The sequence below is a fragment of the Polypterus senegalus genome, chromosome 14 (assembly GCF_016835505.1).
Source record: "Polypterus senegalus isolate Bchr_013 chromosome 14, ASM1683550v1, whole genome shotgun sequence".
NCBI lineage: Eukaryota > Metazoa > Chordata > Cladistia > Polypteriformes > Polypteridae > Polypterus > Polypterus senegalus.
In genome coordinates, this window is record NC_053167.1 from 142619850 (window position 1) to 142636763 (window position 16914).

At 46.3% G+C, this 16914-nt stretch overlaps 1 protein-coding gene across 1 annotated transcript in view; it reads left to right on the top strand.

Moving 5' to 3' along the window:
• plpp3 (phospholipid phosphatase 3) overlaps window positions 1-16914 on the top strand; it is a 66442-nt gene that overhangs the window by 30513 nt on the left and 19015 nt on the right. The window contains exons 3-5 of the mRNA XM_039735999.1: window positions 9005-9285; window positions 9992-10049; window positions 15843-16019. Of these exons, the coding sequence (XP_039591933.1) occupies window positions 9005-9285; window positions 9992-10049; window positions 15843-16019 (516 nt within the window). The remainder of the gene's footprint in view (window positions 1-9004; window positions 9286-9991; window positions 10050-15842; window positions 16020-16914) is intronic.

Consider the following 16914-nt stretch of genomic DNA (forward strand, 5'->3'; position numbering starts at 1 on the left):
TTTTTACAGCAGAGGTTAGTTAGTTAGTTAGAGTGAAAGGCACAATATAATAAATCGATAGATATTTACTTTATTAATTCACATACTCCAGCAGCGGCATACTGATAAAGAACGATATTAAATTAAAGAGTGATAACAATGCAGGTATAACAGACAATAACTTTGAATAATGTTAACGTTTACCCCCCGAGTCGCATAGTGTGGGGTCTCCTCAGTCTGTCAGTGGAGCAGGATGGTGACAGCAGTCTGTCTGTCTCTGAAGCTGCTCCTCTGTCTGGAGATGATCCTGTTCAGTGGATTCTCCATGATTGACAGGAGTCTGCTCAGCGCCCGTCGCTCTGCCACGGATGTCAAACTGTCCAGCTCAGTGCCTACAATAGAGCCTGCCTTCCTCACCAGTTTGTCCAGGCGTGAGGTTGTCGTCTGAGCCGCTCCTGATTAATGAACTCCGTAGCCTTTCCTAACATGTTCTGTGCAGGTTCACGTTGGTTTGTTCCAGCATTTTGACTTTCCAGCCTGGAAGTGTTTAAAGGGCACTCAGTGGTCCGGGAAGGCCGAGATCAGGCGAGTGATGCGGTTAATGGAGGCGGGTCTGCAATTCAGTAAAGCCAATCAGATTGCAGGCTTTTGTCGCCTGTTTTTTTGTTGATTCAGATTAGCCCCTCCCACCACTCAAACCTTAACCCCTTTATGGTTATCACTGATGTATAAAATATAAAAGTGACCACCTCCTCGGTGGAGTGGAGCTCTGGGGGGTCTATTGGGTTAAGGCATGGTCTCCTCAAAGCCCCCCATTTATACACACAGGTCCATTTATGAAGTTGACAAAATGTTCCAGATATCAGAAAAGTAAAGTTTAACATCATCATTAGCAGCAGCAGCGGTGGCGGCGGCGGCCATAAGCAGATCTGGAGCCTGTGGTCCCCTGCGATTGGGCTGCTGAGCTTTATATCCGTTTGGCTCATCCACTTAAATTTGAGATCTTGAGACTGAATATTTCAGCCAGGAGTAAGTCAGAGAATGAGATTGGCCTCAGGAAAGCCCTCAACGTGTGGACTCTTCCGCCATTTTCTCCCGGTAGCGGCTGGGTGCTGGAGGCTGACGGAGTGCGATGGGCACGTGCAGAGCGTTTACACGGCTCAAAAACCAGAATAAGGGCCTTCGTGTTGGATTACTACTCCGATCTTCACTTTGACACCCATTAAGCTGTCGGACCTCCGTACCGGTGCAAATTGGGGGCCAAGTCCGAAAACCGACTGTGTTACTTTGCGCCACATAACACTCTACGGCTATCGAGTAGGGAAGCAGTCAAGTCCCAACCTCATTGAAGCCAAAGGGGGTGATGGGTAATGGGTGTCCCCGTAAAGGCGTAATCTCATCAAAGCAAAAGGGGGGCTTGTAAAGTAAAGTTCTGCTCACGTTGACACATGCAGTGTAATTTCGTCATTTCTATGAAACGGACATTTTTGCACAACTGTAATAGTTAATGTGATTAGCGGATGAAGACTGAAAGGAAAGCTGACGTTCTGCTATCACACTGCTGGCACCGTACATTTTAAAATTAGATTTTTTTTTCCCGGTAGTTTCCCAGTACCCAGAAGGGAACACGTGGCCTCTTTGAACCTGCGTGCCTATGAATAAAACGCACTCAATGACGGCGTGACAACCGAGTGCTGCCTGCCGTTCATTAAAGGACTGTCCTAACAGAACTCTCTTATATGACGTAAGGGACTGCATTTTAAAATCTACACTCCGTGGTAGTGTAAAGAAACTAATTATAATAATACGTTTTGTTTAATCAAGGCACCTTTCTAAGCACTCAAGGACGCCGTACAAACAACAAATACAAAAAAGTGCACAACCCCGGGGACTCGGTCACGAAACGCGGCCATCGCTCAGAGCCCGCTAGCAGTTCATAGCTGGACGGCGCTCAAGGTACCCCAAAACCCAGATAAGGTTCAAAGTCTCTTGAGATGTTTATTGTGAAAAAGCAGGATTGGTGGGGGAGATAAAAGGACAAAATCCACAACCGCAACAAAAATGAACAATCCAAGAATAGAACAAATTGAATAAATTAGTGAAAAAATTCATGTTTAGTGTCGGGCTCACAAAGTCCAAAGCTGCCAAAAAGAAACGAAAACAGTAGAAAGTAAAAAGTGGAATAACTGGTCCAATGGCTCTGTAGCGGGCACAACCTCTCTCACCCCGAGTGCTGACCCTCTCCACGAAATCTGGGGGACTCGCTGGATTAAAAAGGTAGGAAAAAAAAAAAATGTAAGACCACCTTGAGCAATTGGGGGGGGTGAACCTTTGTAATACACAGAACAGCGCCCCCTATGCTCACCACTCACTAATGGCACTGAGGCCTTTTACGGTTATCACTTACAAGTAATGGGCACCTACCATTCAGATAGAGGGTGGCGGGGGAGACACGGCCTTCTGCATACTTTATTCCAACATACACACCATCTTACTGTACCTCCATCTAAACTCTTAAACAACAGTAAGACATGACAGACATAAGCGAATGGAGTCAAAACTGCTACCATCCCTGTACTGCGATTTCTGTCCCCCTTTCCCATTTCACGCCCCCCTTTCCCTGTTGAGAAATCGACTGTTTTGCCGGCTTTTATCAGCGTAGAGGGAATGTGCGCAGAATGAAAACTGCCCGTCCACTGAGCACTAACGTGGCGAGAAGAGGGCATTAACTGAAATCAAAAAAATAAAATAAAATTGGATATTTATCAGAATGATGTGCCAACATGAAGTGTCTTTGTGGGGGGGAATCTTCACTTGACGAATCTCTCAGCACCCCACCTGTCAACTCCTGACTGTGTTTTACTTTTGATTCCTCCCTCTCTTATTCCGCCCACATAAATCACATCATTCTTACTTTCACCTCCGTCACGTATCCCGTGCTCGCGCCTTCCTCTCCTTTTCTAATGCTGAGATACTTGTCCTTGCTTTTATCACGTCCCGCATCGATTATTGATTGTTGATTATTGGGGCAGGCGCCCCTTCTAATCTTCTATCACAGCTCCAGTTGATTCAAAACTCGGCTGCAAGAGTCCTGACATGAACCAGCAGCAGCGAGCACATCACAACCATCCTGCTTCACCTTCACTGGCTCCCTGCGTCTTACAGGACTGAATGTAAAATTCTTTTAATAATCTAGTGAAAAACAAGCAAAATGACACCTCTTATTGGCTAACTAAAAAAAGATTACAATATGTAAGCTTTCGAGGCAACTCGGGTCCCTTCTTCAGGCAAGATGGAATCCTACAAATAACCTCGAAAGCTTTAAATGGCCTCACAGCGGACAACATCAGTGACCTTCTCTATCCCGGTGTGTGTGCCTGTCCGCCCACTAAGGTCCTCTGATTCTGGTAACCTCGTTGTGCCCTCACACTAACCTGCACTCTATGGGTGACAGCTGGGCCTTCAGCTCCATAGCACCCTGACTCTGGAATGACATCCCGAAATTAATGAGATCAGCCGACTCCATTCATTCTTTTAAACAAACAACTTAAAACTCCTCTCTTTAGGAAGGCGTCTAACTTCACTTGACATTCTGCCCTTTCTTTCACTTCACCTCTCTGTCCAGTCCAGGTGCTCAGGATAATTTGTGTGTCTGTTGTATCACAAATTAGGATTTCTTTTAGTATTATACTCTGGTTTATTGTCCTTTATTCTATTTAATGCTTTGTTATCTGTTTCATTGTTCTATTCAGGAAAACATTTGTTTCCAATGTTACATATACCCTGCTGTTTTTTTCTAAGGCTTTGTGAAGTGCCTTGAGCATGAGAAAGGCGCTATATTAATAAAATGTAGTATTATTATTATTATTTTGATAAATAGTGGCTGCTGGTTCTTCCGGCTCCCCTCACCGACAAAAGACCCGGTGACACTTCTACCACCGTCACATAAATAACATCTGCTTTAGCACGGCAAGGGACTGACTGACTGACTGACTGACATGGTGGCAGTCGCCGTGGTCCCAGCTAAAGTGCACGCTGACAGGGGTCCTTCTGAAAATGAGCGGTTTGCTTCAATTTTACATGTAATTTGTCATTTCAGTGCTGTTGGCCCCCCGAGATTGTTTTAATGGTCTCCTGTAAACTCTGGGACTGCCACATGGACAGGGACCTGAAACGCCCTGTGGTGTAGTGGACAACAAATTGCTGCATTTTTTAAGGTGCCACAGTGCTTAAGAAATCTACAGCTAATAATAATAAAGAGAAGAGATGAGAAACGCCATTATACGCTTAGATCAATGAGTGGCCTCCAGTTATGTCACAACCTTACAAAGCAAGAATAACAATCGCCCAACGTGTAAAGGTGGATCTGTTCAGTCATCCAGATCCACAGCCCACCAGACCCCCCTGAAGACCCCAGGAATGAGTGCGAGAGCAGCTCTAAAGACTGTTCTGGGACCCTTTTTTTTTCTTTTTTCAGAGCACATGTGTTGCGAAGTTTAATTCGAGGTCCTGAAACCTGAGAACCTGCAGGCTCACAGGGTCCAGCGGAGAGGGAGAGAGGGGCTGCAGCAGCTGCGACTCGTACATTTGAGAGGCTGCCTCTGTTAAGAAGTCGGTGGGCCACGGACCCTCCAGGGCAGGAGAGGGCACACACACACACACACACACATGTGACACTCTCGCTCGTGGTGCTCATCCGCTGTGATGGCGCTGGGGCTTCTCCTCCTCGGAAAGAAGTCGGAGTTTGTCCGATGGGTAGCTTTGTGTTAAGGGGGTGAAGCTGGTGGTGGCTCTGAGGCATGCCGAAGGTTGGCGGTTCGAATCCCCGTCACTGCCAAAAGAGATCCAACTCTACTCCCTTAACCTTCAATTGCTCCAGGGGCGCTCGCTGTACAATGGCTGACCCTGCGCTCTGACCCCAAGGGGTATGCGAAAAGATGCATTTCACTGCGTGCTGTTCTGTATAACTATGTATGTAACAAATAAATAAAGAATTAAGAATTCAATTAGAATTAAGCTCTAGAAATATGTAGGACTTTGGTAAAAAGTGGTGCCTCGTCTCCTTAACACAGACTGGGCTGGCACGGTGAGCGTAAGGGGCTGTATGGCTCTGGCTGATGTAAAGGACTTATGTGGGTCACCAACTGCAGTCCTGGGGGGGCCACAGTGGCTGCAGGTTTTCATTCTAACCATTTCCTTAATGAGTGACCTGCTAATTCAAGTCTTTTGAACTCATTTTCATTGACTTGCTCTTGAAGACTCGGACCCCTTCATTGATACAGAAAACAACTGGTGACCATCAAACAATATCTGAAAATAAAGAAAGGTGAGGGTCTCGGGAATGTTGATCTGCTCAGGTCCCCAGTGCTCTTAGAAAAGAGAGAATCAACAATTTCAGAAATGTCTGCCATTGCACCACAAGAGCAGCAACAAGACACAGAATTAAAGAGCGGGTTTAATGAACCGTTTAATGCAGCGGAGGGCCAGTTCCACGACTCGCTCAGTACTCTTTCACATTTCCCAAATCTCGGGAGCTCACAGCGGCCATATACTAGCTTGTACCTGTCTGAAGGATTTTCCAGGTATGGCGAGCTCAGCCGCAGTGGTGGCCCACCTTTTTTTTTTTTTTTCCATTCTTTCGAGACATCGGACAGACAGGCCCGTCTTCAGTTTGATTTTATAAAACCCGCACTTTGTGCTTTCAGATGAGCGACCACTCATTCACGTACACAAATGCCGCCCCTTACGACTGAACACTTCGGGTTGCAGTCCAGTCTGTGGAAGTCACAGTTCATGATGAGCTGTTACAGGAGCGTGCCAGGTCTCCCAGAGTCTCTTAAAGGGTAGTGTGAAGTTGGCGTGTGGGGCACTGAATCATATTAATCTTCTTTTGGCTGCTCCCATTAGGGGTCGCCACAGGGGTTCATCTTCTTCCGTATCTTCTTGTCCTCGTCATCTTGCTCTGTCACACCCGTCACCTGCATGTCCTCTCTCATCACTTCCATAAACCTCCTCTTAGGTCTTCCTCTTTTCCTCTATCCTTAGCATCCTTCTTCCAGTATACCCAGCATCTCTCCACAGCAAATGTCCAAACCAACACAATCTCGCATCTCTGACTTTGTCTCCCAACCGTCCCACCTGAGCTGATCCTCTAATGTCTTCATTTCTAATCCTGTCCATCCTTGTTACACCCAATGCCATCTTAACATCTTTAACTCTGCCACCTCCAGCTCTGTCTCCTGTGCCACCTTCTCCAGCCCATATAACACAGCTGGTCTCACTACCGTCCTGTAGACCTTCCCTGTCACTCTTGCTGATACCTGTCTGTCACAAATTACTCCTGACACTCTTGTTCACCCTGCCTGCCCTCTCTTCTTCACCTCTCTTCCACTAACCCCATTACTCTGTACTGTTGATCCCAAGTATTTAAACTCATCCACCTTCGCCAACTCTACTCCCTCATCCTCACCACTCCACTGACCTCCCTCTCATTCACACACATGTATTCTGTCTTGGTGGTCCTACTGACCTTCATTCCTCTCCTCTCTAGAGCAGATCTCCACCTCTCCAGGGTCTCCTCAACCTGCAGATCACAATGTCATCAGCAAACATCACAGTCCATGGGGACTCCTGTCTAATCTCGTCGGTCAGCCTGTTTGTCACCATTGGAGATAAGAAAGGGCTCAGAGTCGATCTCTGATGTAATTCCATCTCCGTCACTCCTACCGCAGACCTCACCACTGTCACACTTCCCTCGTTCATATCCTGTGCCACTCTTACATACTTCTCTGCCACTCCCGACTTCCTCATCCAATACCACAGCTCCTCTCTTGTCACCCTGTCATTTGCTTTCTTCAGGTCCACAAAGACGCAATGCAACTCCTTCTGTTCCTCTCTAAACTTCTCCATCAACATCCTCAGAGCAAACATCACATCTGTGGTGCTCTTTCTTGGCATGAAACCATCCTGCTGCTCACTGATCTTCACCTCACTACTCTTTCCCATAACTTCATGCTGTGGCTCCTCAATTGTGTCCCCCTGTAGTTACTACAGTCCTGCACAATAAGAATAAATAATAACTAAGTAATTAAATCAAATTAAATAACTGAATCATATTAATATGCCACCTTATTACGTTATTGTGAAAGACCCCCCCAGACCCTTAGCACCTCGAGATCAGACTGAAAGAGAAACTCTATTCTTACGCTGTCACCGATTAGGAAACTGCAGTTACAACTACAGCTGTTGGTGCCATTTGTGTAGATGAAGACAAGGGGGCTCCTCTTCATCATCGGACAGAAAAACAGCACAAGATGATTAAAATAGAAAACCAAAAGTCGCACACTGTAGGAGGCACAGGCCTTGATGTTTGCAGGAGCTGTAAGTAGCTGGCCGGGTTAGGGAAAGGGGACAGCGACATGGGGTGGGACCACCTCTCAGTACGACAACAACATTGATTTCTAAAGCAGGTTCTCACACAGATGAAGAAAAAAATATATAAATAAGATTAGGCAATATTAATTAACAAAGAATAAAGTAAGGTGGGATGGCAGGGAGGACAGAAAAACATGAAAACTCGATGGCTGGAGAGAAATAATATAAAACCACGCTTACAGTAGATAAAGTTAAAAAGTAAAAAATAAGTTTCTTATACATCACTTATAAAATAAAAGTGTGGGCCCTTTTCATCAATCAACATTCAAGAAACACTTTCTTAAAATCTCAGCAAAAGCGCCCACACTTTTATTTTCCGAGTGATGTATGAGAGGCTTATTTTTTTTTGTACTTTTTAGTACACTTTTTAACTTTAATATAAGCGCGGTTTTTAAAAAGTATTGTTTTATATACGTATTATTTTCAACTTTTTAGTCTTGGGTTTGTTTTAGTATCATTTTGTAATCAATATTTTAACACTTCCTTTAATATTTCTGTCCACTGCTAGCGCCATCTATTGGTGAAACCTTGAACTATTCTTCATATGAAAATTTCATTTCTTAATTATCATGGATTAATCGATCAATTAGTGAAACTGACAATTGATTCATGTATCGTCATCAGAAGTGAGCAAGTGTGCAAAATTTGAAGTCATTTGGACAACAGGAAGTGGGTTAAATATCGATTACGAGGTTTGTACCAGACAACAAACAGGTGAAGCTAAAATAAGTCAGTCAGTCCTTCTGCAGCCCGCTACATCCTAACACAGGGTCACGGGGGGTCTGCTGGAGCCAATCGCAGCCAACACAGGGCGCAAGGCAGGGCACACACTAGAATCGCCAATGCACCTCAGCTGCATGTCTTTGGACTGTGGGAGGAAACCCATGCAAACTCCACGCTGGGAGGACCCGGGAAGAGAACCCAGACGGGTCTCCTTACTGCGAGGCAGCAGCGCTACCCACTGCGCCACCGTGCCACCCAAGTTAAAATAAGCGCAGTAAAAAAAAATCTGCAGGGGGTCCAAGGCCACAAACCCACCCGGCCCCCAGCTCCCCCAACCCCAACTGGGCATTCTACCTGATCTCGATCATTTAATCGTCAAATACAGCAAACCGTGAAATAATTGCGACCTTTTGGAGTAGGCACTACCCGATGCACAGAGGGGACCATCAGTGCTCTACGTTCTCTCCAGCCCCTCAGGAAATGGATCCTGAAATTCTACACTGTTGTGACCCAAAGAAAATTTTAAGGAATTTGAACATCTTCAGTGACTCTCATAAATTTGTGATTCATGATGTTCAGCATCCTTCCCCTGATATTTGACATCCCGTCCAACTTTGAATTCCTAAGTGATGATCACAGCGTTGCGTTCACTAAACGAATCCAAAAGTAAAGTGATGGCGTTCTGCGAGCTGGGCGTCTTTTTCTGTGCGGCCCTCCGGGATTATTTTGTTTTGTGGTTCATATTGCAATAGTGGGGTGGGATATGTGTGTGTGTTTGGGGGGGTCAGGTCCAGACTTCTGCATTGAGGAGGAGGAGGAGTCGATGTGCAACCCATTCTCACTTTGCTGTTCTTTTTGCTCTTTCCAGATAATTATAGGCGAATGCTTCCGGATTTATTACCTCAACGAGAAGTCCCGGTCCTTTATTAACAACCCCTACATTTCAACACTCTACAAGCAAATTGGGGTCTTTGTTTTTGGCTGCGCCATTAGCCAGTCATTCACGGACATTGCCAAAGTGTCGGTGGGGCGCTTGCGTCCTCATTTCCTAGCGGTGTGTGACCCCGACTTCTCGATGTTCAACTGCTCCGCTGGCTACATTGAGAAGTACCAGTGCCGGGGAGAAGAGAGCAAAGTGCAAGAAGCAAGGTAGGCAACCTGTGGGACTCGACCGCCCGCCTTTTCAGGCCCGGCTCAAATATTTTGTGGGATTAAGGGGGGGGGGTCACCCCATCTGTCGGACGTCTCTGGAATTACCTCAAGTGCGGCGGCGGCGGCGCCCGTGCCAGAAAGGCAGCGGAGGAGTGACGATCTGCTGACAGCTATTTTAATTTTTTGACCCCTCTGATATTTGTTCTTCACAAATTACATAAATAAAGAAGTGCTTCCTTCAACTCCCCGAGTCGTCCTGCTGCATTCTCGCCCTCCCGTTTTTTTCTTTAAATGTCTTGGCAGGAGATGTGAAGACGAGCGGCGCAGAGCTTTGTGGGTTCTGCTTATTTCCCAAATTAAGCCAACTAACGAGCCCACCGGGGCCTCCGACCCAACGATGTGTGCAGCAGCTGCTCCAAGCTGTTTGCTTAGCCTTTGATTAAAGAATTGTCCACCGGGGCGAGGCTGGACGACGGATACACGCGCTGTTTTCTTAGCAATTCATTTGAGGGCCTTTCCCGTAGAGAGTCGCCTTCCTTTACCAGATATGCCAGCCTCTGGTCCCTAAAGTGACTGACAGAAGCCTTCGTTTCTCGTAACGCGCTGCCTTTTCGGCGATCCTTCGGGGTCTTGTTTCTTAGAAGTCCAGGTAATCAACTTCTCCCTTTGTGTTTTTTTTTTTTCTCTCTCTATTGTTTTGCAGAAAGTCCTTCTTCTCCGGCCATGCCTCCTTCTCGATGTACACGATGCTCTATCTCGTGGTAAGTGGAGCTTTTTGTCGTTTTTTTTTTTTACTCGGCTTGGAGCTGAACATCCCTGGAGATGTCTTTTTATTGTTTGTTTGTATTAATTATTCAAGTTTTGTCCTTGCATTCCCTCCTCCTATCCCACCCCCATTTTCTTTTCTTGATCTAAAGACCCCTCTGCTGCTTTTGTCCATCTTAGAGTCCCCATGTTGCATTTCTATTGAGGAGGGCCCTACACTAACAGATCACTTGAAATGCTAGTTGCTCCGCTAAGCCTATACTTTGTGTTCATTTCACACGGAGCAGAGTCAGCAGGGTGGTCTCATAATCCTAGCTATCCATCTCATTGTCCTGATTTTGAAGGCACGTTGTCCGGCTTCTGCCTCAAAGTCTTGACATATTGGACACATGCACTCATGTGGTGATTAGCAGCCTTTCCTGTAACTGTATTTAAAATACTTTTGTGTATCATAATGACCCCCTTTAGATTCTCCCGTCACTGGGGGATCTGCGTATTATTTATTTATTTATTTTTTTTTAATCTTTTAACTGCTGTCTTCCAAAGTGGGCGCCATTTAAGTACTTGGGAGTTGTTTTGCATCAGAATGGCCTTTCCTTTCAGAGTGGGGGGCCAGCTATTCGCGACTCTTGAATGGGCTGAAGCTTCGTGCCAGCGAGTGCTGCTGTCCAGACGTGTCGGTCGGTGCGAGGGCGGATGGAACCCAGTGACTTACAAAACTGCCTTTTGTCTTTGGCTGCCGTGCAGATGAGTGACTTGTTTTGCGTTCAAATTGCTAGCCTCGTCACTCGCTTCTCCGTATCTTGACTGTTGTATCTAACCGTAATGTCAACGCGTATTTCCTCTGAAGCGGCACGAGTGCTCACTTTGGTAAGTTTCTGCACGAGTCATCTGTGTCACCAACAACAAAGAAAAGTCACTTTTGTGACGGGGCTCGTGGTATTACAACTAATAATAATAATATAGGCAAACCTTGATGATCTGTCAGGGGTCGGGACTGAGGCCGTGATGGATAACCAAACAGAGAGAGGAGGTTAGGAGCGGGCGCTGTTAGCAAAGAGCAACAACCGCATTTATTTATAGAGCACGTCTTCATACAGATGATGAGCAAAAAATGGTTTACAGGATGAAGAAACAACATTTATTTCTATAGCACATTTTCATACAAAAAGTAGCTCAAAGTGCTTTACATAATGAAGAATAGAAAAATAAGACCCAGTAAGAAATTAAAATAAGTCAACATTAATTAACATAGAGGGGCGGCACGGTGGCGCAGTGGGTAGCGCTGCTGCCTCGCAGTTAGGAGACCCGGGTTCGCCTCCTGGGTCCTCCCTGCGTGGAGTTTGCATGTTCTCCCCGTGTCTGCGTGGGTTTCCTCCGGGCGCTCCAGTTTCCTCCCACGGTCATGCCATTTAGGTGGATTGGCTATTCTAAAGTGTCCCTACTGTGTGCTTGGTGTGTGGGTGTGTTTGTGTGTGTCCTGCGGAGGGTTGGCACCCTGCCCAGGATTGGTTCCTGCCTTGTGCCCTGTGTTGGCTGGGATTGGCTCCAGCAGACCCCCGTGACCCGGTGTTTGGATTCAGCGGGTTGGAAAATGGATGGATGGATGGGTGGATAATTAACATAGAATAAGAGTAAGGTCCGATGGCGGGGGGGGGGGACAGAAAAAAAAAAAAAAACCTCCCCACGGCTGGAGGAAAAAAAAAAAAATCTGTAGGGATTCCAGACCATTAGACGTCCCAGTCGCCTCTGGTCATTCTACCTAACATAAAACAGAGAAAAGACCAATTAAATAAGAAAATCGAATTAGGGAAGACTAATTAGCATAGAATAAAAGTAAGGTCTGAGGACATAAAAAAAAAATATGCAGGGGGTCTGAGGCCATAAGACCACCCAGCCCCCTCTAGGCATTCTACCCAACATCAATGACCTCCCAATCAGTCCTCATGGTATTTATGGTTCACATGGAAGAACTTGATGATGACGGCCATGTGGACTTCTGGCCTTTCCCTGCCAGTCAGTTGCGTTCCTTTTCATTTCTTTGTACCGCAGACACTCCTGCTCATTGTCTCCTGACTCCCAACTCCAAACTTCCCTCCGTCACACCTTCCTTTTCCTCCTCCTATTTCTCCTGTCACTCATCTCCAAAGGGGCGTGCCCACCCCTCACAGAACAGAAGCCCCTCCCCTCAGTCATTCATTCCAGCCTTTCTGGTCCCGCACTGCGCATCACAAGCAAGTCACGGTATGTTACCAAAACCTAATCTAACAAATATTGAAAAGGAAAATCACAATGCAGAAGAACATCAACATTAATGTGCCATCAGTGGTTTCCATTTTTGATGCATTTTTCGAGTTTGTCTGCATCTCCCTTTATATCGTTCACTGTTATTCCTCCTACTCGGAAGCTTGCTTATCGTTCGCCAGTAAAAGCCGTCATTTCGCTTAACTTCTCACCCCCACTCCAGAAATTGAAGCGATTACTTGATGCACTTTCTCCGTTTTGTATGTGTTTAATAATTTCAATTTTTTTTTTTAGTGACATTTCCCATACCACACGCAGACGTTTTATCGCCCTTTACAATTTATAGCAGATTAATTATAACCAAAGAGAAAAGCTACGAAACGCTATTAAAACTGATGGTACATAGCGGACACAACACGCTAGCGAAAGGGAAAGTTGGTCCGATGTGCAGAACTCACGGCATACGAATACAGTAGTAGGCAGGTGCCTGATGGTCAATCAAGTGACGACAGATAATTGAGGTTTTTGTGCTCGTTTTACTTATATAGCGCCTTTTCCATGCTCAAGGTGCTTCAGAGTCTCCAATAGAACAGCGACGTATGTAACATTTGATACAAATATCCGCATAGAACACTAAAAACGGGTAAATAAGGATATACGGAGCATTGGATAGAATAAAAGACAAAAAACCAAAGTAAAATACTAAGTATGGTGCAAGAAGAAAAGCCTGAACTAACGCCATCATTTGTGATATCACACACACACACCCCTCGTGAGCGTCAGGACAGAGATGTAAATGGACAGAAGGGGCCGAACGTCAAGCCCTCCTGATCAGAGGAGTCTGAAGTTGTTGTTTTTAAACTGTGAATTAAGTCCGCTGGCCTTCATTTAAGGAGGTCATTCCCATGTCTGGCGCGATATAAAGCTGAAGGTCCCATCACCCAGAGAGAGAGAGTGCAGGTTAGTGTGGGGCACAAGCAGATTGCCAGAATCGGAGGACCCTATTGGGTGACGTCTGTCTAAACTGACAAAATGGCCGCCCTAGTAGCCGGTGTGTGCATTGCATTTTGTTCAGGGTGGACGGCAGACCGTTCATCAGCTGTACACGATCAGGTCGAGAAGGCACAGAAAAGCCAGACGACTACACCAAGAGATGCACCAACATCTGGTGGGACCGTGACTGTTGTCACAGCTGTCACTCTCCTCCACTATTAGTTAGCCTCATTGCCGGCGAGTGCTTGGCCCACGCAAATAGACAGAGAGAACCCACCAGAATTCCAGTCTGGCCTTTCTCATTCTAGTCGGATACAAATCCAATCTAGGACCACGTGTGAAAGGGACTCCGATCTGAAATGTGTGTGTCCACACTGCCCTGAAAGCCTCAGATTCTCTCACATTACAGCAGATTTGAATCCCTTCAGCCTGGTGATGTGAGTGCAGTCAATGGAGCAGCCATACCACCCACACTTCAGGAGAGGTCACCCACCCGAACCTAAGCCTGTTCAGGCCTGACCCAGTGTTTGGGTGGGACACCAACCAGGAAAAGCTTGGGTTGATGTTGGCGAGGCCAGCAGGGGGCACCTACCTCGTGGTCTGTGTTGTGGATCCCAATGCCCCCCAGTGCTTTTTACGGGGACACCGTGCTATAAATATAATTCTGAGGTCACCATGGTCAACATTCGTAAATAGTAGGGTGGATCCCCATGTCCAAGCTAAATTGTCCATCACGGCCCCTTGTCATTCTGGCCCCCTAATCATCCCCTGTCTCTAGCTGACTCAGTATCTCTCACCTTTTCATTACTTATGTGGTGAGCATAGTGGCATAAAAATGGCTGCTGTCACATTGTCCCTGTTGGTACTGCACCTTGGTGACTCCCCTCTGTCTATGTAAAGTGTAACGAGCAGACTGCTATTTAAATGTAAAGAACTATTAATATTATTTATTAATATAATATGGTGTCTTTACTGGGACCTGTAGAACCGTCGTAGCCCACTTACTGACCCTGAACAATTTGGTTTGGCACCCCTCTCTCCACTTTTATTACCCGACTTCACAGATTCCTAGAAGTTTGATAAACCAAGCTTGACAGCAACCTGCATTTCAGTGCCAGCAGTGCCATATCGGGAGCATGTGCCGTTCACTCCAGCACCTGTGGCTCGGCCCAGAATGCTTTACTCTTCACAACAGAAGTGGTTCGCTATCACGTGTGATGTTTACTTCTCTCTTCCCACTGTGGACTGAAACAATGGAAGGCAAACAAGCTTAGGGGATGTGTTGACAGACCACTGAGATAGTAAATCCGATTGTGTTTTATGTGTGGCTCTGGGAGTCTCCTTTCTGGCATTCATTCCTCCCCCATTCCTGCAATTAATGGTCCTGATAGCACTTGCAGAAAAAAAACGCTGAGCCAGACAATTCCTAAATAGGCCTGAGCCTTTTTTAATTATAATCGTAGCCACAACTCCCCGTGAGGAGGAAGGTGACTGTGTGGCGATGGGACGTCGGTGGGAGTCAAGTAAAGAGACGAGGGGGCCGATTCTCATGACACTCCGTCAGTTACTGTGTAGCAGAGCAGAGTCACATACGGGTGGGCTAATAGTGAAGGGCATATGTAGAATGCATTGGGTGGGCTAATAGTGAAGGGCGTATGTAAATTGCATTGGGTGGGCTAATAGTGAAGGGCGTATGTAAATTGCATTGGGTGGGCTAATAGTGAAGGGCGTATGTAAATTGCATTGGGTGGGCTAATAGTGAAGGGTGTATGTAAAATGCATTGGGTGGGCTAATAGTGAAGGGCGTATGTAAATTCCATTGGGTGGGCTAATAGTGAAGAGCATATGTAAAATACATTGGGTGGGCTAATAGTGAAGCGTAGAATGCATTGGGTGGGCTAATAGTGAAGGGCGTATGTAAATTGCATTGGGTGGGCTAATAGTGAAGCGTAGAATGCATTGGGTGGGCTAATAGTGAAGGATGTATGTAAAATGCATTGGGTGGGCTAATAGTGAAGGGTGTATGTAAAATGCATTTAGAGTGGGATTCTTTGAATACCCAGGGGGGCTCTGCTGTGGGATTAGTCAGCAGACCTGGAGATACGGTCCAAATGGCTCGTTCTTTTCTTCAGTTAACAGCGCACTCCGTTTCTGCACCATAAACACACAGAGAGACCACAGTTATGATGACGCATTCTTGGAAACTGAAATTGCGTGTACTCATTTAAAATAAAATGACACAATACTTGTCCGTAAACACGTTCCAGATTTGTGGATGCCTCACTGATTAAAGAGCAATGCAAACCTTGAGAAATTGGGTGGGGCATCTGTTCTTGCCTAAGAAGCAGGGCTGAAGCCAAGGAGTGAGCGACCGTGACCTTCTGCTTTGGCGTGGAGCGTAGCCAGGTGCTGTTCCTCCTAATCGGCGTTCTGATAAACGCTCTGTGCCTGTACCTTCCGTGTGAAAAGGGGTCTGAAAGAACACGGGTGGTTGCTCCTGTCCCAAGTTTCACGCCGCTAACTGCTGTCCTGTTCTCTTGTTCTCTTTGCAGTTCTACCTCCAGTCCCGGTTCACGTGGCGTGGTGCCCGCCTGCTCCGTCCTCTCCTGCAGTTTACGCTGATCATGATGGCATTTTACACTGGCCTGTCCCGTGTGTCTGATCACAAGCACCACCCCACAGATGTCCTGGCGGGTTTTGCGCAAGGAGCCCTGGTGGCTTACTGCATAGTAAGTATGACGCTCTCGAGCAGAACTCTTCAGCCTCGGGGCCCGCTGACACAGCCAGTCATGTTTGTTTTTAAAGGTTTTTCTGTACGTACTCGAGTTGTCAGTTTGCTCTCTAGAAGTTTATCATCCATGTCAAAGTGCCAGAAACGTGTAAGAGCTTCTTATTGGGCCTGTGCAGTGTGACAGCCAAGGGCGCTGTCTGCTTAAGGAGCAAATCCAAAGGAATGAGAAATGCTGAAAGAAACGAAATTAATGTTTTGAGGACGGCTGATGAAGTACAGCTGCTTTAGAAGTTTACAACAGAGACAAAGAAAGAAATACGGCAAGAAATGGAGTGTGTCAAGGCAGAGCTGATATAGAGAAAAGTTAGGAAAGGACAACCTGCAGACCACCAGGGATCGGAGCAAAGTCCCCACCTGATGATCACACAACTCTTACACACACCAGAGTTTATTGTTTTAAGAAAAGCTCAGTTTGTCTCATCAACACTGCAGCACGAGACCTCTTTTTACAAAGTGTGGTCAAAAACGCCATTTGAGTGTGGGCAGAAGGCCAAAGTGAATTTGAAAAAATGTGTTCATGTGAGTGTGGAGCGGGCATCATGTGGAGGGGCAAAAGGGAGGGGGGGCTGGAACTTCCACCTCGTCTGCTGCTTTCTCCTTCTCTGGACTGCACAGGGGCTTTGGTCAGTTTGACCAGGGGGCCGTGCTGGGAATCCAATAGACGAAGGCTGACGAGGACCACTGCGCCAGCGCCGGACCACTCTGAGCCACAGCCCCCCTCCCCTTTTTCTTTCTCTTTCTTTCTCTGTTTATTTTTTCTCTCTTTCTTTCCTTCTCTTTTTCTTTCTTTTTCTCCTTTTTATTTCTCTCTCTCTTTCTTTTTCTTTCCTTTT